Source organism: Hoplias malabaricus, chromosome 6 (assembly GCF_029633855.1).
Source record: "Hoplias malabaricus isolate fHopMal1 chromosome 6, fHopMal1.hap1, whole genome shotgun sequence".
NCBI classification, from domain to species: Eukaryota; Metazoa; Chordata; class Actinopteri; order Characiformes; family Erythrinidae; genus Hoplias; species Hoplias malabaricus.
The window spans coordinates 50416118-50438374 of record NC_089805.1 but is presented as its reverse complement, the minus strand read 5'-3'; the positions used below and the strand labels follow the sequence as shown (position 1 = coordinate 50438374).

Below are 22257 nucleotides of genomic sequence, written 5' to 3'. Positions count from 1 at the left end.
CTACCGGGGTTCTGGTAGTGAAGGATTAGTTCCTGTAACCTTGGAGACACTGGCGGTTCTCAGCCTGGGCTGTCTGGTGTTTGTAGATGCTTGGAGTGGCTGATTCAACGACTCTGTAACACATTCTTTCTAGATGAATACCAAAATGTCTATTGTTCTATAATCTCTAATCTGTGGACTAATCTCAGATGTGGTCTAACTTGGTTGGCCAAAGCATGTTTACAAGACTTTGATTAGTTCTCACTTGGAAGCGTTTCTCGAGCAATAAAGAAAACAAACCCAAATCAAATCTTTACTAGAATTCTGTGAAGCTGCTTTTGAATTTTTTAATACTGAATTTGGGGTTTTCATTAGTTGTCAGTTATAATCATCAACTTAAATGAAATAAACACTTGAAATATATCAGTCTGTGTTTAATGAATGAGTATAATTGTAATATCTTGGCCATTAACAGATGCGCAGACAAGCAGTTGTAGACAGTTCTTTTTACTTCCATGTCCACAGCTCTAAAAAAACACCAACTACACCATACAGGAACACAACACACCATAACCTTTACTTAGTCACCTGCTCAACATGAATTTAACTCTGACACAAATTACAACCAATTAAGTAGTTAATGATATTTTTTTCAGTCACCATTCATAGTCTTTTAGGTAACTAGGTTTAATTACAGTCTGGCAAGTTGCAGTGTTTTTGTACATCTCCGCTGTGCATTCACATCCAGGAACACTCATACAGCCGTGAATCCCTGCTTGATGTCGGCAGAAGCTCGCGTTTGGAACTTAACCCCGAACTCCGCGAGGAGCTGCGAATCCGCGGCTTGTTCAGTATACCGGCACCATCACCGACCCCCAACGCCGCGCCTCGCCCACAATGGAAGCACCACAAGCGGAGCGAGAGGCTGCAGAAGAGGGGGAAACGCAGAGGTATCAGAGCGAGGCTAGCAGCTAGCCCACACAAGCCAGTCATCCCCACCATGATACTGGCCAATGTACATTCGTTGGATAATAAACTGGACTATGTCCTCAGAAGACCATGAGAGACTGTTGTGTTTACGTATTCACAGAAACTTGGCTCAGCAACAGCATCCCAGACCATGCCGTTCAGCTCAAGCAGCTAACTTGCTACCGGGCGGACCGAGTTCTCACTGAAGGTAAAACACGTGGCGGGGGGCTCTGTGTTTATATTAGCGATGTTTGGTGTCGTAACGCTGTTGTGGTCTGCAAATACTGTTCACCGGTAGTGGAACCAACATCAGGAGTGAAGCGCTGAATGAACGGTATCAGCACATCAGTGAGCAGCAGACAGCCCACCCTGATGCTTTTCTCATCCTGGCTGGGGACTTCAATCACGCAGACCCAAGGGCTGTGTTTTCTGAACTTTATAAACACATAGACTTTCCAACACGTGGCAACAACACTCTGGACAAGGTCTTCACCACACGGAGAGGAGCTTACAAAGCCCTGCCCTTCCCCCACCTAGGCGCCTCTGATCACCTCACTATTATGTTAATTCCAGCTTTCAGACCACTGGATAAGGTCATCAGAGGCACTTCAGGACTGTTTTAGCACCCCAGACTGGAATGTGTTTAAAGTGGCTGCTACTTACAACAACTCCACAGATATTCAGGAGTACACAGAAACTGTCTCTGCTTACATCAACAAGTGGGTTGATGATGTAACTGTCCTGAAGTCCATCACCATTCGTGCCAAACAGAAGCCATGGCTGACAGGTGAGGTCCAGAAGCTGCTGAAGGTTAGGAATGCTGCCTTCAAAGCTGGAGGCCAGGCAGGCCTGAAGACAGCTAGGGCCAGCATGTCCCGTGGCATCAGAAAGGCTAAAAGGCAGCACTCCAAGAGGATAGCCCAACGCTTCAGTGACAGCAGAGACACTCAGAGCCTGTGGCAGGGAATTCAGTCCATTACGGATTACAAACCCCCGCCACAGACCTGTGACAGCACCTCCTCTCTGCTGAACGACCTGAATGGGTTCTTCACCCGGTTTGAGGCACTAAACCACACCCCGGCACATAAATCCACCTGGAGACCAGGTGCTCACACTGTCCTCAGACAAGGTGAGGAGTGTATTCAGCAGGATCAACGTTCTGAAAGCTCCTGGACCGGACAACATACCTGGTCGTGTGCTGAAGGACTGTGCTGGCAAACTTGCAGAGGTGTATTCCGACATCTTCAACACCTCACTGAGCCAGGCTGTGGTCCCTGTATGCTTCAAAGCCACCACTATAATCCCTGTCCCAAAGAAGTCATCACCCTCCTGTTTCAACGACTACCGCCCGGTTGCACTTACCTCCATCCTCATGAAGTGCTTAGAGCGGCTAGTCATGCAACACATCAGGTCTTCCTTACCCCCCTCCTTGGACCCCTACCAGTTTGCATATCGATCAAATCGTTCGACTGATGATGCTGTCTCCACTGCTCTCCAATCAGCCCTTACTCATCTGGACAAGAAAGACACCTATGTCAGAATGCTTTTTATTGATTTCAGTTCTGCATTCAACACAATCATCCCCCAACAGCTCATTCAGAAACTGGACAGACTGGGACTGAACACATCACTGTGTAACTGGCTGCTTGACTTCCTGACTGGAAGAACACAGGCAGTACGGGTTGGCAGTAACTCGTCCAGCACCATCACTCTGAACACGGGGGCTCCCCAAGGATGTGTGCTGAGCCCCATTTTGTTCACTCTGCTAACCCACAATTGCTCTCCATCTCACACCTCCAACCCCTTCATCAAGTTTGCGGATGACACGACTGTGGTAGGCCTCATCAGCAACAACGGTGAGTCACACTACAGGAACGAGGTGAGCTGGCTGGCCTCTTGGCACAAACACAACAATCTCTCTCTGAACACTGAGAAGACCAAGGCGATTGTTGTGGACTTCAGGAGAACTTGCACACAATATGCCCCTCTATCCATCAACGGGGCTGCTGTGGAGAGGGTGAGCAGCACCAAGTTCCTGGGTGTGCATGTCACAAAGGACCTCTCCTGGACAATTAACACAGCATCACTGGCCAAGAAGGCTCACCAACGGCTTTACTTTCTCTGCAAGCTAAGAAGAGCAAGAGCTCCCACCCCCATCATGATCACCTTCTACAAGGGGGCCATCGAGAGTATTCTGACTAGCTGTTTCACTGCATGGTACGGGGCCTGTACAGCATCCTGCCACAGAACCCTCCAGCGTATTGTGAGAACTGCTGAGAAGATCATTGGAACCTCTCTCCCCTGCCTTCAGGATTAATACAGCCTCCTACGAAAAGCCCTCTGCTTGGCAGGTGATCCCACCCACCCACTACACAGCTTCTTCAGCCTGCTGCCATCAGGGCGGAGACTGCGTAGTCGCAGGGCTAGGACCAGCAGACTGAGGGATAGCTCCATCCATCAGGCTGTGAGAATGCTGAACTCTCTCCCTGCTCCCCCCTCTCCTACTTCTGCCCCCCCCCCCCCCCCCACTTCTGCCCCCCACACACACTACTCAGCAACCTCATCAATTACCACCAATACCCAACTGTGACATTGAAAATCAGGCAGGCACTCAACCACTTTAACCAGCCTCCAGGCTTCATATCTCTGTATTTGCACTACTGTTGACACCGGTTCTGTTTATATTGGTACTGTCACTTAAGCTCCTCATCAGACCTAACTGTGACTTTTTCAATATAACCGGTATGCACTTGTTCACTTTATTTAGTTATTATACGATTATCTTGCACTATTGTCTACTCTGCCTTGTACATCCAGTATCCTACCTCCTCCTATTACGATTATCTTGCACTATTGTTTGCACTGCCTTGTACATTCATTATCCTACCTCCAAATCAGGTTATTGTCTTCAGTCAGTGTCCCATTGACTCATGTATGTCTATCAGTCAGCTGCTGGTATCGTATGTCCTGCACTTGTCTTCTGTTTGTTCACTTTCATATATTTATATACTTAGCTTAGTTGAATTTAGTCTATTTTTTGTTAAATGTTACTGCATCTTGGAGAGGACAGTAACGTAATTTCAATTATTTGTTTGTCCTGTTCATATGCAGAATTGACAATAAAACTCTCTTGACTTGACTCTTGACAGTGCGTTTAGACTGTCCTGCAGGTGCATCTGATTGTTGTGGTGGTGCTTCCTGCATTGTTTCGGGGGATGGAATGCATGTTACTGATGTTTTTGCGTTGTCTTGACCCTTTGCTTCTGACCCACAACTATTCCTTGCTGCTGCAGGATTCTCTGACACTGCCGTAGCCTCAGCTGATAACAAAGGGATTTCAGGTGGTTCTATTATCTAGGTTTCTGCCACGAGCTTGTCTCCAGGTCTTGCAAGTATCTGGTCTACAAGCCTTCGCATTATGGTTCCATCTCCTAACATGACTTTGTAAGATACTGGTCCTGTGACTTTGGTAATAAAACCCGGGATCCATTTAGGTCCGTGATTGAAGTTTCATTGTGGCATCTCCTACTCAGAATCTTCTCTCTGATCTTTGCCTGTCATGGTGTTTCTTTTGATCTCCTTGCTTCCCTTCTACCTTGGCCCTAAGGTCAGGGTGAACTAGGTCTAGTGTCAATCTTAATCTCCTGCCTTGTAACACTTCTGCCAGTAACAACCCGGTGGTGGACTGAGGAGTAATGTGGTAATTAAACAGCACTCTTGAAACTTTGGTAGTGATGCTACCTTCACCTGCCTTTTTCATCATGGATTTAAATGTCTGTACTGCTCACTCGGCACAGCCATTTGAAGAAGCATGATAAGGTGTGGAGGTGATGTGTTCAATACCATTCTTGCTCATAAATTTCTTAAACTCTGCACTCACAAAACATGAGCCGTTATCAGACACAATCATCTCTGGTAATCCCTGAAACTCTTCCGCAGACATTCAATTGTGATGGCTGAAGTTGCTGAGGTTACTGGGTAAGCATACATCCATGTGGAATAGGCGTTCATCAAGATCAAAACATATGACCCATAAAAGGTCCAGCGTAGTCTATGTGCAGCCTCTGCCACGGTTTACTCAGCCACTCCCACGGGAGGAGAGGTGCTGGAGCTGTTAAGTTGCGATGTTCTTGGCATGTGCTACATCCCTTCACGACTGCTTCAATGTCAGCCTCCAACTTTGGCCACCAGAAGTAGCTTCGTGCCAGTGCCTTCATTCTGGTGATGCCTGGGTGACCATGATGCAGCTGACTTAGTAATGCTTCTCAACCTGGCAGAGGTACCAGCACCCCACAATATGGATCCATCTTGCACACTTAATTATGTTTCTCTCACAGCATAAGGCTGAAAAGCTGTGTCTGAATGCTGTCATAATGAACTAAGATAGAGGATGACTGCATGAGTCTTTTAGATTCCTCAAAAGCTCTCTCTACCTCTCTTTCCTTTCCTTAACAGTTTATGTAAGGGAGCTAACAGTATCGACAGGTTTGGCAAAAACCTGTTGTAGTAGTTGAGTAAGCCAAAGTATGCTCTTAGTTCTGTGACATTAGTTGGTGTGGGGGCCTGTTATATGGCAAGTACCTTGTTTGGCAGAGGATGGAAACCAGAGGCATCCACCTTGTGTCCCAGGAACTCAGCCTCTTGTTCCATGAAGGCAAGGCACGGCAAGGCAAGGCAAGTTTATTTATAGAGCACCTTTCATACAGAAGCAATTCAAAGTGCTTTACAGAAAAAAAAGAAATAAAAAACAGTTAAATTAAAAGCCAGAATAAAATCATAAAAGTCCAATAAAACAATTACTTAAATAGAGTAAAAGGATTAAATGATTAAAAATGATTAAAACTATTTAAAATGATACAATAAAAGAAAAGAAAATTAATTAATTCATTCATTATCTATAACCGCTTATCCAGTTCAGGGTAGCGGTGGGTCCAGAGCCCACCTGGAAACACTGGGCGCAAGGCGGGAATACACCCCGGAGGGGGCGCCAGTCCTTCAAAGAAAAGAAAATTCCGTTACAAAATAAAAGTGGTGAATATTTTAAACTGAGCTGTAGCTCCTCAAGCAGGAATGTTTTAAGCCTTGGGGCTCTTCTAATATTCTCAGTCAGCTGGTTCCATTTATGAGTGGCGCCAGAGCTAAACGCTGCCTCTCCATGTTTAGTTTTGACCTGAGGCAGGACTAACTGACTAGTTCCTAAAGATCTGAGAGCTCTGCTCATGTCATATCTCTGTAGCGGATCTGATAAATACACTGGTCCCATCCCATTTAGACATTTATAGACCAGTAATAACTGGCGCAATCTCATCCATAACTAAACTTATCTCATCCATAATTAAAACTATTCAGCAGATCATCCACAGAGTTGGATCGTTCACATGGTGTAGTGCACATTTTACTCATGAAAAGTGTAGCTGTGCAGTCCTTTATCATTCTTTTCTTGACACAAACTCTTCTGTCTCTGATGACTCGGCCCACATATCAAAGCACACACAGTAGTGATCTGACAACACAATGTCCTTCACAGTCGCTGATATGTTGAGACTCTTTGAGATAACAATATCCAGCGTGTGACCATGACAATGTGTACTCCCTGTAACATGCTGTGAAACGCCAAAAGAGTCCAATATGGCGTGTGGTTCCTTGGCAAAATAGTCCTTGGGATTGTCGATATGTTAAAGTCAACTGCAATAACAAAATGGTCAAAGTCAGTAGAAATAAAAGACAGCAACTCAGCACTGTACGTTGGAGGCCTGTAGACAGTTACTAGTAATAACTACACAGAGGTACTCAAATGTTGTGACGTCACCAAATGATAACTGCTTATAATGAAAAGAACCATGGAACAGAGCAGTTAGACCTCCACCTTTCTACAGGAGATGAGGGTGGAGTAGAAGCTGGGGTAGTTCTTCTTTGCACATGAGGGCTGGTTGAAAGGGAAAGTGTCTCTGGCAGCTGATAGAGTTGGCCATTGCCACTCATCTCATGTCCAGTGTCTGCTGCTCCCTCAGGTCATCCTCAGTGGGGGGAGGATGTTCTGGCTCTGACATGGTGTCATCAGCTTGTACAGCAGATTTACTGGATGTTGGTGCTGATGTGCCACCACCAAGAGAAGTGGATAGATTACAAAAAATTAGGTTGTCTGTCAGAAGTTTAACACCCCTCTTGTTCGTGTGCAGTCCATCTCCCCTAACAAGTTCTCTCTTCCCAAAAAACAAGTTAAATTTGCCAATGAAGTTCAGTCCATTTGAGCTGCAGCTGTTCTGTAGCCAGGTGTTTAATCCCAGTAACCTTCAGAACATACTGGTGCCTCCTGCAGTTAGAGGTCCACTGATGAAAAATTGTATGTTGAACTTACTGAGTGTGTTAAGGAGTATGTAAAGTGTGTCATTAAAGTCTCTTTTTAAAACTTCAGACTCCTGTTTGACAGTGTCATTCTTTCCAACGTGTACAATAATCCTCTTCACATTTGTGTACTCAGCCAATGCAGCTGAGGGTTCCCCATTAACAGTATCATCTCCAAAGATCAGGGTGTCCTGCTGTAGGTTTGTTAGGGTTTGGTGACCGGCTGACACTTCTGGCACTTTCTGTGCTGTGTTCACTGCGTTTGTGATTCTCTTGAAGGGCATGCAGTGGTTCAAACCTGTTTTTCAGCTGAAGTGAGAGAGACTGACATTCTGGTCTGGTTCTGGGCTGTGCTCTCTCAGCAGCAGTGTTAGGTTTAGGTTTAGCAGCTGAATTTCCTGGACCAGCTGTTGTACCAGGAGTAGAAGACAAGACTACAGAGCTATGCAAAGCATGGCGCTTGGGTCTAGCTTCAATCTGCACCCATTGCCCATCTCTATCTGTACTCACGGCAGTGTAGCCATCCACATGATCCTCTGGTCTGGATCTGTGTCCCTCCACTGTCCGCTGCTCTGTTAGGTCCTCAGCCTGCTGTCTGCTGCCCGTACTTCCACTCACTGTTACTCCTCGCACAGCTCTGAAATGCCACTCTTTAAACTCTGATAGCAGGTTGCGAAAATCCCTTTCCAAAGCTGACAGTCTTTCTAGAAACTAGAAGTTTCTTCTACTGTAGCCTCATGAAACTGTCCTGGATGTTGGAACAGTCCTGGTTCCTAGATCAATCGCACTACTTTATAAAGTATCAAAAGCAGAAAATATCCAGTTTTGGCTTCGTAGTGCTGCTGACTTGTGTATATTTTAAAGCTCAGATACTCTATCACAGAAAAACAAGTAGGTTTCAAAAAAATAAAAGGAAAGAAATAGAAGATAGCGAAGGCACATTTGTTGTGCTGAAATCGAAGACCTGCCTCTTTTAGCCACCTCAGGACCTCGTACAGGGTCTCCAGGTGCTCGTGGTCACTATGGCCGGTCATCTAAATAGGATATCATCTAAATAAACCGCCACATGAGGGATTCCTGACACCAGACTTCCATCATCCGTTGAAAAATGGCTGGACTGGAAGAAACACCAAATGGTAGGTGATTCATGTGAAACAGTCCTTTGTGTGTGTTAACCGTGACATATGGCTTGGATGACTCTTTGAGAGTAACTTGTTGATACGCATGACTCAGGTCCAGTTTGCTAAACTTCTCCCCCACTGTCAGTTTCTCAAATAAGTCCTCCAACCTTGGTATAGGATACTGCTCCAGCTTCGAGACTAGGTTCACTGTGAGCTTGTAGTCACCACAGATATGTACAGAACCATCAGGTTTTAACTGGAGCCGCCCACTCCGAGAATTTCACTGGTTCGATGATGCCCTGCTTTGTGAGTCTTTCCAGCTCCATCTCTTCTTTCTTCATTATGGCATAGGCCACTGGCCTTGGCTGGTAGAACTTTGGAGCAATGCCCACTTTTATGTATATTTCTGCTAGTGGGCCCCTCCAGGTCCCAAGTTCCTCCTTGAAAACCTCTTCATTTTGCTTTAGCACATTCTGCAAAGTTAGCTGAGACTGTTACTAGACTGTTACCATCTTATTGACATGTACACAGTTCATTTCCAACTCTCTTAGCCATGCCCAGCCTAGCAGGTTGGTTCCCTTGCCTGCTACCACTACTACTGGTAACTGTCAAACTTTACCTTGGTACATTACTGTTACCTCAGCTGTTTCTAGTGTAGAGACTCTTTCGCCTGTATATGTTTTTAGAGTTATGGCGCAGTCCTGCAGCTCCTGTGCATTTCCCGCTGTCCATAAATTGCCATACTCAGTCTTTGTCAAAATTGTCACACTACAGCCTGTATCCACTTTGAATTTCACCATCAAATCAAATCAAATTTTATTTATATAGCACAAAATGTTGTCACAAAGCAGCTTTACAAAGATCCGGGTCCAAGCCTCCTATGAGCAAGCCAGGGGTAACAGTTTCAAGGAAAAACTCCCTCAGCACACGAGGAAGAAACCTTGGAAGGAACCAAGACTCATACGGGGAACCCATCCTCCTCTGGTCGACACCGGAGACACAATAGAGAACAGAACAGAAGTAAAAGTGAAATGATGACAGATGAATGTGTTATAGTAATGTGAATGTAGTATATTAGTGATGTATGAGACTGAGGAAGGAGAAGGTGATCAGTGATTCTGTGAGAGTTAAAAGTAGGTGCAGAGTTAATTTGAGATGCAAAAAAAAAACAGCATGGCCAAGCATGATAGTGTAGATGAGACAAGGACAGGATCTTGTACAGGACACACAGGGTCAGGGGCTGGATCAGGGCAACACCTGGAGAGCAGCAGGACATCTCAAAGCATGAGAGAGACAGGAGAAAGAAAACCAGACAAAGGGAACAAAATAATACAGAGGTTAGTAGGGTCATGGTAAAGAACGGGCAAAATTGTCCTGCGAAAAAAAGCTTCCACGGGTCAGGCAAGAGAACCCAGCGACAGACAGCGTGTTGGCAGTTACTAGAAAGCTTACTAAAAAAGCTGTAGCTATGGTAGTATGACCAGGTAATACAGAACAGTGATAATATGAAAACCAGCTCGAACACCAATAGAGAAGAAGTAACCTGAAAGTGAGTGATTAACCAAAAGCTTGTTTGAAAAGGTAGATTTTTAAACTTGATTTAAAGATTGAGTGTCTGAGCCCCAAACAGTAACCGGAAGTCTATTCCAGAGTTGAGAAGCTTTGTGAGAAAAGACTCTTCCTCCTGCAGTGTTCTTCTTAATGCGAGGAACAAAGAGTAGATGGGCATGAAGTGAATGAAGTGTACGTGATGGGCGATAAGGTATGAGAAGTTCAGTAAGATGCTGTGGGGCTAAACCATTTAGAGATGTATAAGCTAAGAGGAGTATTTTATAGTCAATGCGAAATTTTACAGGTAGCTAGTGTAGGGAGGAGAGAACTGGGGTGATATGGTTGAATTTTCTAGCTCTAGTGAGCACCCTGGCTGCTGCATTTTGAACTAACTGAAGCTTGTGTAACGCTTTGCACAAACTCCCTGCCAGGAGCGCATTGCAGTATATTGCAGTTATAAAAGCATGCACTAGATTCTCTGCATCTTTTAAGGATATAATATGCCAAATTTTGGCAATATTGCGTAGGTGGAAGAAGGTGGTTTTGACTGTATTGGATATGTGGGTGTTAAATGTGAGAGTCGAATCAAAGGCTACCCCTAAGTTTTTAATGATGGTACTGTGTTTTACTGTTGAATTATCAAGATTAATTGCCCCATCTTTCCACACCGATGGCACGTTTCTTTTATAAACAGACAGTCCTGAGCCAAGTGTTCCCCCCCACACCTATAACAAACTAAAGGAACACCTTTGCCTTGCCACTTAGATCTTATGTTCACCTTATTCATAGCCAATGGCATTGCACTTTTGCTTATGTTAATGTCCAGAGCCTTTGGGAGCAATTGCAGGTCACACACATCTCAGTTTGCTGTCTCAATGGCTTGTGCAACTTTTAAGACTTTTTTGAATGTCAGGTCAGTCTCCACCAGCAGTCGCCTCTGTATGAGATCGTCTGCAATGCCGCACACAAGCCTATCACGTAGCATTTATTTTAGCTTATCTCCATACGAGCAGTGTTGAGCCAGCTCTCTTAGTACCATCACATACTCTGTCACAGTCTTATTTGCCGCCCTAGTCCTCGAATTAAATTTAAACCTTTGGACAATTTCCCTGGGCTTCGAATTATAATGTGACTGCAGCAGAAAGGGGAGCCCTGTGTTGACTCTTGTCATGAATTGTATTTAAAATGGCCCAGCTGCAAGGTTGGGGCTGTCTGCAACAAACAATGAATATCTTGATCTTTCAGAGAAGACAAAAGGCCAGAGTGAATGAAGTGAGGAAACTAATAAACGATTAGGATCAAACAGTTACTTGTTGGTATTCCCATCAAATGTTACCAAATATTAATCAATGTACAAGTAAATTTTAAAACTCTTGCAATATGTTTCAGTGACTAAAATGTAAGTATCCTGAACTGTCTGTAGTAATATTATTCAGTTGTACGATATAATGGACATGTCTCTACCAGTCCATATATATATATATATATATATATATATATATATATATATATATATATATATATATATATATATATTGGGCAAGAGTCAGTTCTCTGGGGATAAGCATTGTTAAATTAGACCTATTATAAGTGTGTTAAGTATTATAAGGTGGGTGTGGATCTTTCATATTAATATGCATCGCTACTACCTACTACAATGTCTCTCACATGTATTAATCTCACTTGACACTTCTTGGTGCAGACTCAACTTTATGTTCTGAGCAGTACAGTTGAACCCAAAGCAAGCAGTTTTTGCAGAAGAATAAAGTCTGTACAAATATAACTGTGTGTGCTCAGAAATAAAACACAAAAATAGAATGACATGGCGGGGTAACTCTGCACTATTCAACATAAGAAGACAATTCTCTGTTATTATTGTTACTGTTATATACTAATAAGGCGTTTATAGAAAGATAAATAAGGCAAATGAAATAGATTCACATTCATATGCACATGACTGATGTATATTATATATTATATATATATGTACTATTGATATTCTACTGAAGGTGGAGCTGAAGGTTCATTAGGTTAATTGTACTCAAGGCTTATTTTACTGAGATCATAATGACAGACTTAGCTCTGCAGGAGGTGATCTAACATTATTCTGTCAATCATTTCAGGATTCAGCCTCTGGAAGACTGAGGATATTGATAAAGCTACTGAAGTCAAACCACAGCCCAGTACAAGGTTCCATGTAGCAGGATCAGAGTCTCTCAGTGAGAAGACCAGTCTGTTAGAAGTGAGCGCCTCAGTGAAACTCAGCTTCTTCGGTGGGCTGATAGAGGCTGGAGGTTCTGCCCATTATCTGAAGAGCAATACCTCCTCCACTCATCAGTGCAGTGTTTCCCTGCGCTACCATAAGTTTACTGAGTTTAAAGAGCTCAGAATATCTGAGCTAGACTCTCCAAATGCTGAGATACTGGAAGAGACAGATGCTACACATGTTGTGGTTGGGGTGCTCTATGGAGCTGACGCAATCATGGAATTCCAACAAACAGCCAGCGATGCTTCGGATAAGCAGAAAATCCAAGCAAACCTACATGTGATGATCCAAAAGATACCCACAGTGGAGATCGGTGGGGAGGGAAGCCTTAAAATGGATGATGATGACAAGAAGAAGGTGCAGAACTTCAGCTGCAAGTTTTTTGGAGATTTTGATCTAAAAGTGAACCCTTCTACATTTGAGGAAGCTGTGAAGGTGTACAAAGAGCTGCCCACCCTGCTGGGGGAGAAGGGAGAGAAGGCTGTGCCCGTGAAGGTCTGGTTGTACCCACTGAGCAGGTTTAACAACACAGAGTCCAAGTTAAAGACAATGATCCCAGAGGCACTGGTGTCTGTGATGGAGAAGGTGATGGATGATTTCCACCAAGCTGAGATAAGAACCAAAGACCTACTGGAGAAGAGCAAAGGGATAAAGGCTGCAGACCTTGTTGACAAACTAGAGCAGTTCCAGAGCAGTCTGAGGGTTTTCACTGTTGAGTTTCTGAAGAAAATGGCAGCTCTGATTCCAGAAATCAGAGGGGGATCTGAGGAGGAAACGACCCTGAAAGACCTCCTGATGTCCCTGAATAAATCTGGTTTCAGTGGAAGAGAAATGAAGCAGTGGCTGGATGGAAAGGATACTGAGATTGATGTGGTGATAAAGTACATCAATAAGATACAAGATTACACAATTAAACCTCCAGGACCTGAGCTTGACTCATTCCTCATTGACCCAGATGTTACTGATGCCTTTGTGTTCAGCTTCACCTCTCTGAAGTATGAGGAACCATACCTCAAAAAAATCTCACAGGCAGCTGAGAACTTCAGGAGTGGTTCCACCAGTGGCCCAGCTGAACAGGACACAACAGAGGAACTTCCCTGGTACAAGACAAAGGGTGTCAAGAAGGTCCTGGATTCCACACTCAGTTTGTATGACATCATTAATCCCAGCAAGAAAGTGATCAGTTTTATATCAGACCCAGAGCACCCAGGAGCTTCAATCCGCTGGTATAAAAACACAGCTCTGAAGGATCCACATGTAACAAGCCTCACAAGAAGCATGATGAAAAAATGTGAGTTTTTTTTTTTTTTTTTACATTATTCTTAATTACATTAATGAACATTGTGCAACTATTTTCCATGTTTTGAGGTGTGTTTTTAGAGTCAAATCGTTTTGGAATCAACAGTTATTTTATGGTATATTCTCATGTCCTTGGAAAGTTACTATATAAATATAACTATAAATAAATAAGTTTCTTCTATATGGAGGGCTTTTCCAAAAGTGAGAGCTTTACAGCCAATAAATGCTGAGTTGTGAGAAAGAGCTTCTTCTGCTTCCTGTGAATCAGAGACGCACTGCTTCATATGATTCTAGACTAAAGAGGAAAATAAATATAGTTCAGACTCCAGAGGAAATACTGAGGTCATCATTAGTGCTTTTCCACTGCAGGGTCCCTACACTACTCTACTAGACTCTGCTCTGATCTCTGCTTTTCCATTGGCCAGGTTTGGAGCTGAAACGTGGAAGCAGCTAATTTTAGTAACTGCTCACTTGTGGCTCCAAGCTGATTGTTCAGAGAGGACTCACTCTACGTGATGAAATGCAGAAATTCAGCATAGACTTGTTTAACGTTACTGCAGTCATTGTTTTGAGCCCGCACACACACACACACACTCTGTTTATCAGGGACCGTATTATGAGCAGAGTCCAGTAGAACTGAGTAGTGTAGGGACCACACAGTGGAAATGCTCCACAACTAATGTCTACTGTGCAGTTGATCTGTTTAGTTCTGAGAGACTGAGAGGTGTCTACTGAGAGCTGTTTGATATTATACTCACCACCTTTACAACAGTTAAAGAAGTTCCAGCTTCTTCCACAGCTGAGTCGGGGCTGAGCAGTGAACTGGGGCTGAGTCGATCTACCACAGGTCTTCAGTCCAATGGTGGCCTTTGTATCGAAGAGAAAACAAAGGCTTATTTAGGGACGAGTATAATTTAATAGAATATAACAGAATATAATGGTATCATTTTCACGCTGTGTCTCCCACACTGTCAGAGACAATCAGCTTATTATATCACTGTATAATTAATTCATATTGTAATAACTGTGTCTGTACACCAATCAGCCATAACATTACTACCACTGCCTTGTCTCTACACTACCTGTGCTCTGTGTGTGTAGCAGTGGCGGATGCTGGTCTTTCAAGGAGGGGAAGCTCAATTTCGGCCTACATCATAAAATGTGTCGGTTTATTTCTACGTAAATTCTACCCTACGTTCCTTTTTTCAGAAAATGATCTGTGACCCTGTCGTACCAACAAGGCGTCTTTTCCAGAGACTGGACTAGTGTCCTCTCAATGGCCAGCAGAGCTAGGCTGCTTAAATGGCCTTGGCCCATGTGAAGTGTGTCCGCCTGTGCTCCCACGGATCTTTACACCAAAGGATCGCTGATTCGCTCCTTTCGCTGTCAATCAAAAATGGATTCAGCCTCAGACAGATCATCCAATCATCATGCAGAAGCTGAGCGTTCGGGCCAGCCGAGGCCAGCCCGCTGCCCCATAGACCCCCAGAGACGCTGTGCGTCCGATGGGCGGGACAAAGCCCAGCATTTATTCAATGGCTCGTCTCGTTTCGCTGCACTTCGCTGCTTCGCAGTTGAACTCACTGTTTAAAGCACTGTGAAGCGGGAATGATTTAGAGGAAAGCCGCGTCTTTACCAGTGATAAGAAGCTGATTCTGAACAAAAGTTGAGCGCGTTGTAGTGCATATTTATTCAATGACATGTACACACAACAGTATATATTTGATCACTTATTTTTTGACATTTTAGGGGAAGCTGAGCTTCCTTTGCAGTCTTAGAGCAATCGCCACTGGTGTGTAGGGCCCATGCTCTTTGTTCTTCTACAGTTATCATTAGTTCATTTGTTGCTCTGCCCCCTGTTCTTCAGTGGTCCACACCAACATAGCGCTGGTGTTATTTGGGTAGTGGATATGTTAATGTGGGGGATGATCCTCATTCAGGGTCTCAGCAGTGAAACTGAGGGGTTTAAACACATCACGCAGCACTGTGTCTGATCGACTCGTACCAGCACAACAACCATTAACACACCACCATGTCACTGTCACTACAGCACTGAGAGTGACCCCCACCCTCACCACACCTGCTCTGAACAGGGGGACAGGGAGTCAACAAAGTATGCAGAGCCACAGGAGAACTACAGCTGTGACTGTAGAACTACAAAGTGCTCCTGTGTGGTCAGTGGTTCTGAGAGAATGGACAGTGAGTGGAGAAACAAGGAGGCGTTCATAATGTTATGGCTGATCCTGTAGGTTTCAGTTTTTAAGTGACAACCCCCACAACAGGCATTAGTCTCTCTCTGTCTCTGTCTCTGTCTCTCTCTCTCTCCCTCTCTCTCTGTCTCTCTCTCTGTCAGAGAGAGAATATGAGGCACTATATGTAACTTCATTTTGACAGGTCATTTGGACCAATCAGAGCGTGCCCCGCCCCCTTTTGGTATGGGAGTCCTGCCCCCTCGTCCAATCAGAAGCGTCTATTTGACCGGAAGTCCCGCCCTTGCTTCGACCAATCATAAGCGTGAATTCTAACCGTAATTTCCGCCCTTTCTCCACACACGTGCTGTTTTATAACAGGTACCGCCATCACAACCTACCCCCACAAACGCTCACGACCAACCCCTTTCTCATGCGCACATGCGCAGTTTTATAACAGGTACCGCAGTCACGACCAACCCTCTCTCACACACACATGCGCACACTCGCTGAAAATTGATTGTAAATGAACTCCTGAGTCTTGTTATTGTTGATCTGTAGTTAATTAAGGTTCAGATCAGTGGTATAGGTCTATATTAAAGTCAGTGTATTAATCTGGAGCAGAGGATGTTGAGCAGGGGTCTTATCTGGTTCAGTTCTGAAGCTGCTGGGTTCTCTGCTCTTCGTGTTACTGATGCGTAGGTCTCTTGCTGATCTGCTGCTCTGGAATCTTCAGCTGGACGTGGACGTGGAGGTGGAGGTGGAGGGGGTCTCTCTGTGTCTCGTCGTGTCGTGTGGAGTCTGGTGCTGTTGTGTCCCAGGGCTGTGGTGTTCAGCTCCCTTGTGAACAGTCTTACTCCCTGTCTGTTGAGGTGTACGTGGTCGTGCAGGTGATGAGGGCGGATGTCTTTGTGGTGTGTGATGTGGACGTTTGGTGTGAGTGCGCAGGCTCTGCACGGCTCTACACTGTTTCTGTGGATACTGTGGAAGGGCAGGTCTTCACGTGGTGGTACGGTGGAAACGGTGACCTTGGTTTGTGGAAATCTCTGGGTGTCTTTGACTGCCACCTCTCTCGGTGCCGGAGCGACCCGTCCTCTCATAGCTCTCAGGTCATTGGTCCCTGTGTGAATAATGATGTGTCTGTACTGGCCTCTGTTGTTAGAGAGAGGATGTTGAGAGCACTTCTGGTGTTTGGACTCCACAGTTTGGTCACTGACGTGTGCGGGAGTAGACCTTTCTCCAGGAGGTGTTCTCCATTGGAGTCAGTGAGTAGAAGGACATCTGTGGAGTCTTCACTCTGTGGAGCTGCAGAGAGACTGGGGAGGTCTGACGCAGGGCTGATGTTTGGTTCCTGATGAACCTCTTCTATGTGCAGGGCTCTGAGGAGGCCTGTTCTTTGTCTTTTAGTTGGTTCTTTACTGTAGAAAGCTGTCCGTCTTTATATTACGGAGCTGATGTAGTTTCTTGTAGTTCACTGGATGATCTTGTGTTGGTTGTTTTCAGGCTCTCGATCTCTTCTCTGAATTGAAATAATGAAGCACTGAACCGACTCAACACGTCGTTTACTCGGTTCCTGAGACGTTTCCTTTCTTCACTGGACGACAAGTGAGAGAGCATTTGATCTGTGACTTCCACCGTTTCTACTCTAACAGTGAAAGGTTCTCCTTTATTTCTGATGCAGGAGACTGAGGGCTTGGTGTTGAGGGTGATGTGTGCTGACTTTCTGTTGGAAGGGTATCGCTCTCTTCTTGGGAGACGTTTACTTGTGGGAGCTCTGCTCCTGTCGCCGTTTCCTTCATTGGAGTGAAATCTTTGATGAAGACTTGGAGAGCAGACTCATTTCCCTGGATCATTATTTTCTCGGTCTGATATCTGCTGAGCGTTAAGAGCCGTCTTTCTTGTTTCTCACCGTCTTCAAACGCTACGACTCGTCGGCCTCTGCGGACGCCTCTTTTGATGACGTGGCTGTAGCGCTGGCAGAAAGCGCTGGGCCAGGAGCTGGTGTTCTTGGTGTAGAAGAGGAGGTGGTGGTGGTGTGCTTTTCTGTCTCGGTGAAGTCTGTAAACAGAGTCTCTGGGTGTTCACGCTGCTGCTTGGAGTGTTCAGAGGAGGTTCTGGGAGGTAGAGAAAGGGGCGGGGCCAGGGTCCTGAGGCTGTATTCTCTGATTCCATTTTATTGTTTCTTTATTTTTCTTTTTAAATGTAAACAACAAACTGAGAATGTTTCTGTTTTGTTTCCAGTTGAGTTTTCTTCTCTGTGACTGATTTATATATATATTATATCTGTCTATTTCTGTAAATATAAATATAAAAGCACATTTCCACAATAGTTTCAGTGTAAAAGATTCTCCAGAGAATAATGAGGCAGTGTTCCCTGACCTTTACAGTCCACTGTGGGTTTCCACTGGAGCAGACACCAGTCTTTCTCCTCAAATGTCTCTCCTTTGCTTTGTGTTCCTCTTTCTTAGTCCCGTTGTTTGTTATTTCCCTGTGTTCTTTGTTTATTCCTCCACTTCTTTCTTCTGCTCGTTGGTCAGTGTGTGCCGCTCGGACCTGAGGCTCTCGGCCCAAAGTTAAAAAGATGAGTTTTTTCCTCCTCTCAACAGCCAGTGGATCTACAGATCACTCCAAATCGTCCTGATATATTCCCCCTGAGTTTAGATCACTATTTACTGCCGGATTTGTACAAAACATCAACTAAATATTCAAACCTTCAGGAGCTCACATTCTTCACTGCTGCTTACAACTCACTCACACTCTCTCTCACACACACACACTCTCTCTCTCTCTCTCTCTCTCTCTCTCTCTCTCAGCTTGGCTTTATTGGCATGACTGTTTTAGTAACAATGTTGCCAAAGCACATAAACACAATTAAACTGAACATATAATTTTTATATGTTTGGAAAAAAACAAATAGTTAATTAACCGATTATTTAAGCAAATTATCATTAATTACTATACTATATATATATATATATATAAATACAATGAATAGATAATAGATTACAATTTTTCTCAGTTGCCAAGACACATTTCCTGAAACCATGCATCCATTTCTCCAAACTGTAAACACAAAACCCAGTTCACACACTACATTCACAAAACCTCTGACTCTTCCTGCAAAACCAAACTATTGCCTCAAAACAGTCCACGCAGTGCTCAACACCAAACAGTGTTGTTAAATCAGGCCTCGAATCGATCACAATGATAAACAGCACTGAACAGTCATTACACACCACACAGAAAAAAGGAAAACACAATGATCAGATCATGAAGCTGTAGAAATAATCTTTATTGTCCACAAAGGAAAATGCAGTTTCAAAACAAAACTCTTCTTTAACAAAAATAAGTAATTATGTACTGTGTAAATATATATAAGTGCATACAGTATCTATTCTAGTGCAGCATTATGTTGATGTGCTGTAGTCAGGCCATAGGACTTCATCTACATCACAGGCCACATTCTCCCTGGGAAATAACTCCTAGTATGCCGGATCCATCCACCCCTATGTCATTACAGGCCAGTTCCATGGCCTGCAAGAGATTTTGCTGCAAGAGGGTTGCCGGTCATAAACTTTCCAACACCATGAAGAGAAGAACTCCTCTGTTGGGTTGAGAAAAGGGGAGTATGGAGGAAGATAAACATTTAGGAAATCTTGGTTGATATTGAACCACTGTCTGACCTGGACAGGACGGTGAAAACTCACATTGTCCCACACAATGACATGGACAGAATGTCCTGACTGTTCATGTTCCTGCTGCTCATGCCCTAACACAATATCTCAAAGATCACTAAAAAATGCCAAGAGATGTTGAGTGTTGTATGGCCCCGATGTGGCATGATGGTGGCGAACCCCATGATGGAAGCACATAACATGATCACACTGGCCAGGGACTGCAACAATGGCTCATTGGCCAATCACGTTCATCCCAGCTTCATCCATATAAATATATTCATGTGGACGGTCTGAGGAATCCAGTTGAAACATTCTCTGCTGTATTTATATACAGTATTTATATACACGCAGTATGATTACACTTGTCTTTGAGGGACAATGTCAACAATGAGGGTCTCTTGGTGTGAGTTCAACATAGTCGTCCTCCCCTGCGATGTGTCAGTCTTGTGATTCTACAAAAGAACATGCCGTTACAGAATATTACATGCAGCACTAAGACTACAAATGTTTTAGGAAAATCATGTAATGAAACACCTTTTTACAGATCTGTACTGAATCATACTGTAAACATACACGACATAAATAAAGCAATTACCGGTTCTCCTCACTGAATGTTCAGATTATGGTGGACATGGTGAATCTACTCAGGCTGGGCTGAATTTGAAGTCCTGCTTTCCTCATAGTCAATCCATGGACAAGAACGTGTCCGTATTTCATCTGAGATTATCATTCTTTTTCTTGTCCCTCCTCTTCTTCCACCTCTTCCCCTTACTCTGCCTCTCTGTTTCTATCCATAGTGAAACTTCTACGACCGGGACCCTTGTACGGGCTTATATTGGTTTCTTCACATCATTTGTCACATGTGTGATCAGTTTAGAGTGGCTGTGTTAAAGTTGTCACACTGGTGCTTTATTTGTTGTGTTGTATGTGTTGGTGTGTTCTCTAATGTGTGTTTATTGTGTGTGTAGATGTGTGTGTGTGTGTGATGGTGTGATCGCTAATGTGTGTTTGTTGTGTGTGTGTGTGTGTGTGTGTTGGTGTGTTCTCTGTGTGTTTATTGTGTGTGTAGATGTGTGTGTGTGTGATGTTGTGTTCTCTAATGTGTGTTTATTGTGTGTGTAGATGTGTGTGTGATGGTGTGTTCTCTAATGTGTGTTTATTGTGTGTGTAGATGTGTGTGATGTCACTCTGGATCGAAACACAGCGAACATTCGTCTCATTCTGTCGGAGGGAAACAGGAAGGTGGAGCGTGTGAAGGAGAGACAGTCGTATCCAGATCGTCCGGAGAGATTTGACTGGTTTGAGCAGGTTCTGAGTGTGGAGAGTTGGACTGGACGCTGTTACTGGGAGGTGGAGTGGAGTGGGAGTGAGGTTTTTATCAGTGTAATCTCAGTGTCGTACGGAGGAATCCAGAGGAAAGGAAAAGGAGCTGAGTGTAAATTTGGACACAATAAAAACTCCTGGAGACTGGACTGTGTTGGGAACAGTTTCTCTCTCCTCCACAATGATCAGAAAACTGAGATCCCTGCCCCTCCCTCTCCCTCTAAGAGAGTGGGGGTGTATCTGGACTGGGAAGGGGGCACTCTGTCCTTCTACACCATCCCCCCCAACACACACACACTCACACACTTACACACACTCACCGCCACATTCACTGAGCCCCTCTACGCTGGGTTCTGGGTTTATTCTGATTCAGTGCGAGTGTGTAATGTGGAGTAAACACTGATCTGTGTGTGTGTGTGTGTGAGGTGGAGTAAACACTGATGTGTGTGTGTGTGTGTGTGTGTGTGTGTGTGTGAGAGAGAGAGAGAGATGTGGAGTAAGCACTGATCTGTGACACACACATCTACACACACAATAAACACACATTAGAGAACACACCATCACACACACACCCTCACACACACACAAAAACACACATTAGAGATCACACCATCACACACACACACACACAATAAACACACATTAGAGAACACCATCACACACACCCACACACAATAAACACACATTAGAGAACACACCGTCACACACACACACACACACAATAAACACACATTAGAGAACACCATCACACACACCCACACACAATAAACACACATTAGAGAACACACCGTCACACACACACACACACACAATAAACACACATTAGAGAACACACCGTCACACACACACACACACACAATAAACACACATTAAAGAACACACCATCACACACACACAATAAACACACATTAGAGAACACACCATCACACACACACACACACAATAAACACACATTAGAGAACACCATCACACACACCCACACACAATAAACACACATTAGAGAACACCATCTCACACACCCACACACAATAAACACACATTAGAGAACACACCGTCACACAAACACACACACACAATAAACACACATTAAAGAACACACCATCACACACACACCCCCACACACACACAATAAACACACATTAGAGAACACACCATCACACACACACCCCCCCACACACACACAATAAACACACATTAGAGAACACACATCACACACACATCTACACTGTAGTATGATATGATGAATGTGTATTCATTTCTAATAATAAATTTTGACTTTCTGAAGACGTGATTTTAAATACCCAAGCTTTCGCTAGTTTTCAGAGACATCTCTAACCAAGATCAGAATGTGAGACTAGCATCCAGAGCAGGCCTCACTCCAGGACGTTTACAACCCAAGGTCCCAGGGTCAAGAGGAGAATCTCTGCAAAATGCAGAGAGACACACAGACTCAAACTTAATTAAAACTGTTCTCTCACACATTATGAAAGATTGTTAAACAAAACAATCACAAACCTTAATTCCCATTGGTTTATAAC

General features: G+C 44.1%; 1 protein-coding gene across 1 annotated transcript in view; it reads left to right on the top strand.

Moving 5' to 3' along the window:
* Positions 1–21334, top strand: part of LOC136700140 (neoverrucotoxin subunit alpha-like) — a 50273-nt gene extending 28939 nt beyond the window's left edge. Inside the window, exons 3-4 of the mRNA XM_066675386.1 lie at positions 12089–13522; positions 20568–21334. Coding sequence (XP_066531483.1) covers positions 12089–13522; positions 20568–21115 — 1982 coding nt within the window. The 3' untranslated portion in view covers positions 21116–21334. The remainder of the gene's footprint in view (positions 1–12088; positions 13523–20567) is intronic.
* The last annotated feature ends 923 nt before the right edge of the window (positions 21335–22257 follow it).